Here is a 9,673-nt window from a genome sequence, read left to right on the forward strand (position 1 = left end):
TGTCCAATTCTGGGCCCCAAACTTTAGAAACTATGTGGCTGCATTGGGGAGGGCGAAACACAGGGCAACCAAACTACTAAGGGGGCTGGAGCACATGACCTACAAGGAGAGGCTGAGGGATTTAGTCTAGATTAGGAAAGAGTGAGGGGAGATTTGATAGCAGCCTTCAGCTTCCTAAGGGGGGGTGGGTAGATTTCCAAAGTTGTTCTCAGTGGGGGCAGAGGGCAGAACAAGGAGCAATGGTCTCAAGTTGCAGTGAGGTAGGCCTAGGTATGATCTCAGGAAAAAATCTTTCCCAGGAGAGTGGAGAAGCACCAGAATTGGTTCCTCAAGGAAGGGGAGAGGGAATCTCCATCCCTAGAGGTGTTTAAGTCCCAGCGTGACAAAGCCCTGGCTGGGATGATTGAGTTGGGTTGGTCCTGCTTTGGGCAGGGGGCTGGACTCGACTCCTGAGGTCTCTGCCCGCCCTGGGATTCTGGGATTCTATGATTCTTATTCATTCATTCCTTTCTTTTTTATTTTGATAGTGAGAGAAGTCAGATCTTATGAGCAGACTGTTGCCAAATGCCTTCTGTTCGCATTTTGTATCTCTGTACCAGTATCCATAGGACTGTCCGTATCGGAGGAGACAGTGGCGCCTTGTCTCTGACAAGTGTATGCACTGGCAGGAAATGCTACTTGGAGGGACACTTAGGCTGTGTCTAGACTACAGGGTTTTGTCGACAAAAATGGACTTTTGTCGATAAAAATATACCTACGTCTAGACTACTGCCGAGTTCTTGCGACAGCGGTATACCTCGTTTTACAAGGAATAACGCCCTTTGTCTACAGAGATCTGTTGACAAAAGGCACCATTGCATCTACACTGTCCTTTGCATCTACTCTTTCATGAAGACCAAGCGGCTTGCTTTGTTGACAGACCTGGATGTAGTCTAGATGCTATCTAGTCTCGTATCTGTCGAGAAAGCCTCCGTTGCAAAAGCCTTCAGTCTAGACATACCCTTAGACTCCCAAACCCCCATCAAATTTCATTTCTTTCCCTTCTGCAGATGTGTTCTACATTCACTCATGATGGCAAATTTCCCAGCTGTAGCTGAAAACAGAAGAGCCTCGTCAATGCGATGGGAATGTCGTAGGATTCAGAAGGTGGGGAGGAGATCCAGGATCACTCAGAAGCTGTTAAGCTCCCTGCAGAGTCTGGGCACTTGTGTCCCTGTACAGATCAGTGAAGTGGAGCATGGCACTAAAGAGAAAAGCTGAGAAAGTCGGAGAACTGCAGGCAGAAAGTAAGAAATCAAACAAAAGACAAGGGAAGAAAAGAGAGTTTGGGATAATCCACCTTTAAATGAGTCAAATGGGCCAGGTGTAAGAGAATCCATCAGTTCTTCTCTGGTTTTTGTTGTACACCAGCATTTGTCATTTCACTCTCTCTGCCTGTGTCAGAAATCAACCAGTTTCCTTAGAGCTTTTCTCAGGGACTGATGGACCTCCTTGTTTCTCAGGCAGTAGATAAGAGGGTTGATCAAAGGTATCAGGACTGTGACCATGAGAGAAAATGTTTTGTGCACGATCGCGGGGGGCCGGAACAGTGGAAGCAGAAATGTTGCGATTGAGATCACATAGTAAACTGCAACCACAATGAGGTGGGAGGAGCAGGTGGAAAAGGCCTTTTGCCTCCCGGTGTTGGAAGGGATTCTCAGGATACTGACGATGATACAAATGTAGGTTGTCAGGGTAATCAAAAAGACGCCAATGTTCAATATGACAGACAGAAAAATTGTCACCAGTGTCAGCGTCCGGGTCTCACCACAGAACTGACCATCGGATCCAAAATCACAAAAGAAATGGTCAAATACTCCGGAACCACAGTATCTTAATTGCAGAATGAAAATGTGTATCATGATGCTGCAGGAAATGCTGAACATCCAGCACCCTGCCACCACGTGGCCACACACCCTGCCGTTCATCAGAGCGGGGTAACGGAGGGGGTGGCAAATTGCTAGATACCGATCACAACACATGGCCGTGAGCAGCAGAGTTTCTGCATTGGACAGGATAACATAGAAGTGAAATTGCACAAGGCAGTTGTACAGAGAAATGGTTCTGTCCCTAGTCACCAGACTGCCAATCAGTCTGGGCAGGGTGGTGGAGACGTAGCAGATCTCCACAGCGGACAAGTTGGCCACGAAGTAGTACATGGGGGTGTGAAGATGCTGATCAGGCACCACCAGCACAATGATGAGGAGGTTCCCAGCCACAGCCGCAATGTAGATCACCAGAAACAGCGGGAAGAGGAGGGGCTGCAGTTCAGGGTCATTCCCAAACCCGACAAGGATCAATTCCACGATGGGCGTTTGGTTTCCTCCTTCCATAATACGTATCTAGACACAGAAAAGCATCACATATTCACAGAGCATGCACAGACAGGTTGTGTTGTTGACTACCTAGCCAGAAACGTGGGGTGAGTAACCTTGTAGCGCAGCGTCTCTCCACTTGAAAATTGAAGTCAGTACTCAGAGGAAGACTCGTCTCATTGCAAGGTCGAGAAGCCAATAAATGGGAACCAATCGAACTGCATCTCTATGAATTTCTGAAATACCCACCCAAGTGCCTTCAACACTCAAATGGGCGAGGGCCGGGCAGCAGATCTGTGCTGCCCTGGCTACACTCCAGTTGTTAGCGCCAAGCTCACTCAGAGTTGGTGTGTGTAGCTCGGGGGGAGGGAGGCAAGGAATTACTCTTTGAGGTTGAGAACAAATATTCCCATGGGAGGAAAACGAAACCCCCAAGCTTTCATTTAAAAGTCTAGCCAGTATGCGCTGGGGAAGCAGATTCAAGGCAACAAGCCCACCGTTTGAAAGATGCAGCAGAGAAAGAGACAAGGACACAAAAGCCCTGCCCGTGGGCTGCTACTTGACCTCAGATACCCCAAGGTCGATTGCATCAGGTTTGTGTGTGTTTGGACAGGCACAACTGAGAGCTGCTTTTATGCAGAAAAATTCAATGCTCCCGTTTTGAAAGATTTCAAAGATTCTTGACTAAAGATCCAAAGCCAGTCTGATGTCTCTACCTGGCACCCCAAACTCAGGCCAAGTGAAGGAAAAGTCAATCACTGTTGACATCAGCTGTGAGTTTTAAAGGAAGCTAAGGGATTTAGGCACAAACTGCCTCATACAGCGAAAGAGAGTTGGGCACCTGATGGCCAACGAAGCACCCACACAACAGGTCTCTGCTGATAGAGCGAAAGGCTCTTTTCCCCCAGCGGGATGTTGTCTTCCTTCCAGGCTACACATACACACACACTATTCACTCTCTCTTTCCTGTATGCACGCGTGTGCTCTCTCTCTCTCTCTCTCTCTCTCATTCACACACACACACACACACACACGCTGTCTATTTCACACTCACCTACCAACCCATCCACGTGGTGTTCCTGTGACTTCCAAAGTGTTTTTACCATATTTTCTAACTGGTCTACACTATTCGTCATTGTGTTTCTCTCTTGTGCTTCCATTTAATTCTTTGAATAATGAATTCCAAAATGCCTGACATGTCCTGGATGGAGGAATTACCTTTATGGAAAAGTTTTAAAATCTATATAATATCTTAGGGTGGGGTTTCCTACCAGTTTTGCACGTGGAATGAAATTTAGTCTGCAGATAAGATAAAAAAAAACCCAGGCACATCGGTGAGAGGGACCGGTCTGCGTTTGCAGGCTGGGAAAGGCGGAGGGGGATTGCTGTTATGAAACACACCTGCACTCTGCTGCTGGGCGTTCTGTGAGAGGGTAGGGGGAGACACAGATCCCAGCACAGATGAGACGTAAGAAAGTAACTGCTGCCTTCCCCCTGTAAAGGACCTGACCCAAAAAACCTGCCCTCGGTGACTGAGCCCCTTTCCCTGAGCTACAAAGGACTCGTGAATATCAGAGGCAAGATGTTGTGCGCTACAGAACGGTTTGGCCTCTAAACCATATAAAACCATTTGGCCTCTAAAACCATTAGCACCAACTGGCAGCACAATAACGTGCACAGCAGGGGGCTGGCTGCAGATGGGAAACTGACTGGTGCGGAAACACGGGTCTGTGGATGCGCACAAAGCAGCCCAAAATACACCTGGCTCCCCTTCCTTCAGTTGCAAGCCCGACGGCGTTACGGGGGGTGATGAATTGTAAAGGATATCGCTGCGCCCAGTCAGATTATTGTAAAATACAGTCAAGAGACCACATGGCCAATGTCAGTCACATCGTTTGCTGTAACCCAGGACCAATACGGCAGGAGAGGAAGGGAAAGAGCGGCAGGGGATGAATCAGTCGACAGGTGCCTGTTCTCTTCTTCCCCTCAGAAGCACCCAACGTTGGCCAGTGCTGGAAGACAGGGTGCTGGGGCAGATGGACCTTCTCACTGGCCCAGTCTGGCCGTTCTTACGTTCTAATTCTGAGAGCCGCCCATTGCTCTGTCCTAGGCAGGTTTTCCTACAGCTCGTCTGGGCTGGGTTGGCCCCCAAGGTTCTACCTGGAGCTGGGGATCCCCTGAGCCTCTGAGCCCCCAGCCTGGGATCCCCTCGCACTGAGCTGCTGTGGGCAGCTGCAGACAAAGTTCCCATTCCCAACGTTCCTCCAGCACCCACACACCCATGTGCAGAGACATGCAGGGTTCCCTGACCAGCCACTGAATAAGGGAAGCTACAGTCAAGGTAACCACTGGCACAGTCCAGGATGCCACCCCAGAGCCGCAAAACCTGAGCCAGGTCAAAGCCCCAACAGGGAGGAATCAGTTATCCTGTTTGCACCTCCCAACCTGGAGAGGAAAATGCCCACGTGTGCTAGCCGAGGGGAGAATTTCCCCCACCCGTTTCCCTTAAAGGCTCACTGGTTTGGGTAACACCACACACAAGGTTATTAACTACAAACAGTAGATTGACGTGGGTCTCAGGGACAGCAAAGCAGATTATCAGCAGCTAACCAAACACAAACTCTGCAGAGCACACGGGGCAGAGACAGGAGGAACAAGCAGATTCTCACCGGGAGGGATGGGACCGACCGTCTGGCAGCTTCTCAAGGCAGTTTCTCAAGGTGCAACTTGCATTTGCTTTGCAGCTTGGGGCGCTCGGGTTTCCAGACACCTGGTAAGATGCCTTCAGCCTGGGTCCAGTCCTTCCCCCAGGTCAGTCTGTCTTCCTCAGCCCCGTCCCAGTGTCCTCTTGTGTGGGGAGTGAACACGGCTGATTCCACCCCCTGCCTTATATTGCTCTGGCAAAGGGGGGATCCTTTGTTTCAAAACAGCTCCTGGGACCAGGCTGTGAAAAAGCAATATGGGAGGAGGGACCCAGAGTCGTGTGGTCTGATCCTCTGACCTCGTAGAATCACAACAACAGGTAATTTTAGGCTCTTCAGAGCAGTGTCAGGCTCCGTCTGTGGGATTTGGGCTTCTCCTGAGGCCTCTTGTTCTCCCTAATGTCTCATTACCGGGCTCAGTGATCTTTCTGCACTGAAAGCCCCTTCCCCAGTGGGGTACCGCTGTGGAAATACATTGGGAATAAAGATTCACGCTCCTTACTCATAATGTGAGATACAAAAATAAGGCAGGAATACAAATGGGATAGTCAAATTCAGTAAATCCCAATGTTTCCAATGACACCGTAAATGCGCCGTTTTGCAAGAATGCTTCATATTCTGTTATAATAATATCTCAGTGAAAGGTAGGGATGTTGCATGAGTAACCAGTCAGGGTACCCGTAAGAAGGAGTCTTACAGGTACCCTGACCGATTAGCCTTCTCTTGTCTTTGCGCTCCAGAGCTGACAGGCTGGGCCAGACCAGAGCTCCCCTCACAGGGAGGGACTGGCTGGTCGGTCATCGGGAGCTTATGGCCCCAGTGGTTCAGGGGTCTGGTTCAGTAATCTGTGTTCCCTCATATCCCATCCATCCAATCAATGCATTAGAAGCAAAGATGACACGGGGTTAGCTCAGCTCTGAGAGCCGGTAAATCCCAGGCTACACGGGGTGATTTTACTCCCACTGTTGAAAGTCAAGACACATCGGGGTGGATTCGAAAACATCTAAAGCTACTTCTCCATGGCACAGAAAAACTAGAATTCTAGGATCCCAGGACTGGAAGAGTCCTCAAGAGTCATCAAGTCCAGTGGCCTGCCCAGGGCAGGACGAGCCCCAACTAAAAAATACCAGCCAGGGCTTTGTCAAGCCGGGAATTAAACGCGTGTAGGGATGGAGATTCCACTCCCTCCCTAGGGAACCCCTCCAAGTTGTTCCCCACCCTCTTAGGGAAATTGGATATTGTCCTAATACCCAACCAAACCTCCTCCACAGCAACTTCAGACCAATGTTCTGCCAACCACTGAGAACAGCCTCTCTCCAGCCTCTTTGGAACTCCCCTTCAAGGAGTTGAAGGCTGCTCTCAAATCCCCCCTCACTCTTCTCTGCTGCCAAGTAAACAAGCCCAAATCCTCCAGCCTCTCATGTGCTCCAGACCCCTCATCATTTTGGTCGCCCTCCGCTGGACTCTCTCTAATGCATCGAGCTGCCCTGTCCATGGCCCCACAAAGTTGTGAGACCTCCTCATCAACCTCCTCCCGGCCCTGTCGAAAGCAGCTATACATAATACCAGGAGGAGAATGCTAGATGCGGGGGGAGGGGAGGCGGTTCTCTGCGAATGTGGGGCCTATTTCCGTCGACACTGAACGAAGTGTTCCACGAGGCACGGGGTTCGAACGAGCCGGCATTTAAAAATGGTGCCGGCCGGCTTATGCAAATGAAGCCCGGGAAATTCAAATCCCGGCCTTCATTTGCAAGTGCGGTATGCCTACATTACCACCCTAGTTCGAACATACCCTAATAGACTATGCCACCCAATATCCCGAGGCTGCCCCCCTTAGGAACACCAAGGCCCCTACCCTAGCCCGAGAATTGATGAAGATCTTCTCGAGGGTGGGTCTGCCCCAGGAGATCTTAACAGACCAGGGCCCGAATATTACTTCCCGTGTTATGTGGGATCTGTGCCGAATGCTGAAAATTAAGCGGCTGCAGACCTCAGTATACCATCCGCAGACCGATTGTCTGGTCGAGCAATTTAACCAAATGCTAAAGGGAATGCTGAGGAGGTTCGTGCAGGACGACCCCCGGAGGCGGGACCAAATGCTCCCAGGCCTTCTGTTCGCAGTACAAGAAGTCCCCCAGTCGTCTACAGGATTCTCGCCCTTCGAACTACTGTACGGCCGCCGTCCCCGAGGAATGTTAGACCTACTGTGTGAAGGGTTGGAGAATCAAGCCACAGCGGGCTGAGGGACAGTCCAGTACAACACGCAGCTACCCGAGAAGCTAAGCCGTCTGGGGGAATACGCCCGTTTAAACCTGGAAGACAGCCAGAGGCGCCAAGCCCGGTACTATGATATCAATGCTCAGCAATGAGAATTCCAACCGGGCAACTGGGTGATGCTCCTGTTACCGACGAAGGAGTCCAAACTATTGGCCCAATGGCAGGGCCCCTTCGAGGTGGTTAAGAGAATAGGCGAGGTGGATTACGAGGTGAAGATGACGGGTCATCAACGGGGCACCCAGGTTTTCCACGTAAACCTGCTGAAGAAGTGGGACCCCCGGAGGCCCTAATGATCGCACCCCCATCAGAGGAAGATGACCTCGGACCATTGGGCGGGGGCGAAGACACAAAGATAGTGGCCGGCATCGGCGCCGACCTAACAGCCCGGCAACAGAAACAGCTGCAAGATGTCCTACAACAGCACCGGCAGACCCTCACAACCCAGCCCGGGCTCACGGCCCTAGGGGTACAACCAAGAACTACGGAGGACGGCAAGATCGTGCGGGACCACTGCGGCCATTGCCCCGGAAAATGTGGGACACCGTAGCAAAGGAGATCCAGCTGATGCAGCACTGGGGAGTGATAGAAGAATCAAACAGGGAGTGGCAGAACCCAATCATCTTAGTCCTGAAGTCCAACGGGTTGACTTGGTTTTGCATCAACTTTCGGAAGGTCAACTCAATATCCTGCTTCGATGCGTACCCGATGCCTTGGGTGGACGAGCTCCTGGAACAGCTAGGCCAGGCCGTCTACAGATCCACCCTAGATTTCTCAAAGGAGTACTGGCAGATTCCACTGGACCCCGAGGCAAGGGAGAAAACAGCCTTTTCAACCCCCTTCGGCCTGTTCCATTTCATCACCCTGCCCTTTGGCCTACACGGGGCTGCCACCTTCCAGCGGATAATGGACCGATTACTGACGCCCCACCACGAATATTCGGCAGCGTATATAAACGATATCGTTATCTACAGCCGACGTGCGAAGACCACTTGTGACACATAGAGAAGGTACTCACCTCCCTAGGTAAGGGTGGCCTTACGGCTAACCCAAAAAAGTGCCACTTTGCTCAAAGGGAAGTTTCCTACCTAGGGTATATGGTCGGGCTGGGGAAGTTGAGGATGATTTATAGCAAAGTACAGGCGCTACGGGACTACCCGACGCCAACTACAAAGAGGCAGGTACGGCAGTTCCTGGGACTCGCAGGCTATTACAGGAGGTTCGTGCCGCAGTTTGCCACACTGGAGGCACCTCTGACCGAGATGATAAAGACCGAGACAACGAATGTGAGGTGGACCCCGCTGGCTGAACAAGCTTTCCAGGCACTAAAAGGGAAATTGTCGGCTGCCCTGATATTGACTCAGCCTGATTTCCATAGGCCTTTTCTCCTATATACAGATGCCTCAGAGGTGGGACTAGGCGCGGTACTGGCACAGGAACACCAGGGAGCAGAATACCCCATCCTGTACCTCAGCCGGAAGCTCCTACCCCGTGAGCGAAGCTACACCACCGTAGCGGAAGAAACTCTAGCGGTGAAGTGGGTGATAGACGCGCTGAGATATTACTTTTGGGGTAATAAATTTAAATTGATAACTAATCACGCCCCCTTAGGCTATGTCTAGACTGCAAGCCTCTTTTGAAAGAGGCTCTTTCGAAAGATACTTTCGAAAGAGCCTCTTTCGAAAGAGAGCGTCTAGACTGCACGCGGAACTTTCGAAAAAGCAAGCCGCTTTTTCAAAAGAAAGCACCCAGTGAGTCTGGATGCTCTCTTTCTAAAAAGCCTGTTTGCTTTCAAGAACGCCTTCTTTCGAAAGAGCACTTTCGAAAGAAGGCGTTCTTCCTCGTGGAATTAGGTTTACCACCGTCGAAAGAAAAGCCGCATTCTTTCGATTTAATTTCGAAAGAACGCGGCTGCAGTCTAGATGCAGGTGAAGTTTTTTCAAAAAAAGGCTACTTTTTTCGAAAAAAACCCTGAGTCTGGACACAGCCTTAGTGTGGTTAAACTCGATGAAAGATACGAACGCCCGCATTATGAGGTGGTATCTAGAGCTCCAACCATATTTTTTTGAGGTGGTGCATCGGCCTGGGGTGTCCCATCAAAATGTGGACTTCTTTTCGTGAATAGGGGAGCCGGAGCCAACCCCGAAAGAGCTTCTCCAAAGGGGGGAGGTGTGTGACGGACCCCGTGGGGGTTGGGGGATCACCCCTCCCCCCGGCACCGAGAGGGCAAGCGGATGGCCCGGGAGGCAGGAATAGCCCCAGTCAGGCTGAGACCCAATGCGGGAGAATGCGCCCGGCCCCACAGCTAAGCGGGAGGGGCCAGACAGGGCTGTGGCAGGCGGG

The 9,673-nt window shown here is 51.0% G+C and overlaps 1 protein-coding gene across 1 annotated transcript; it reads right to left on the bottom strand.

Moving 5' to 3' along the window:
- Positions 1-1,179: 1,179 nt before the first annotated feature.
- Positions 1,180-2,372, bottom strand: LOC149521227 (olfactory receptor 7D4-like). Its single transcript, XM_089774385.1, has 2 exons — positions 2,008-2,372; positions 1,180-1,273 (listed from the first exon to the last, which is right to left on the bottom strand). Exons 1-2 carry the CDS (start codon positions 2,370-2,372, stop codon positions 1,180-1,182), a joined length of 459 nt encoding a protein of 152 aa, XP_089630511.1.
- Between the last annotated feature and the right edge of the window lie 7,301 nt (positions 2,373-9,673).

Source organism: Pelodiscus sinensis, chromosome 30 (assembly GCF_052426305.1).
Source record: "Pelodiscus sinensis isolate ZL-2025 chromosome 30, ASM5242630v1, whole genome shotgun sequence".
Classification (NCBI taxonomy): Eukaryota; Metazoa; Chordata; order Testudines; family Trionychidae; genus Pelodiscus; species Pelodiscus sinensis.

Coding starts and splice junctions, on each gene's coding strand:
- LOC149521227 (XM_089774385.1), bottom strand. CDS start 2,372: ATGGAAGGAGGAAACCAAACGCCCATCGTGGAATTGATCCTTGTCGGG. Junction 1,274..2,007: donor ACGGCCATGTGTTGTGATCG/GTATCTAGCAAT, acceptor TTCTGCCTGCAG/TTCTCCGACTTTCTCAGCTT.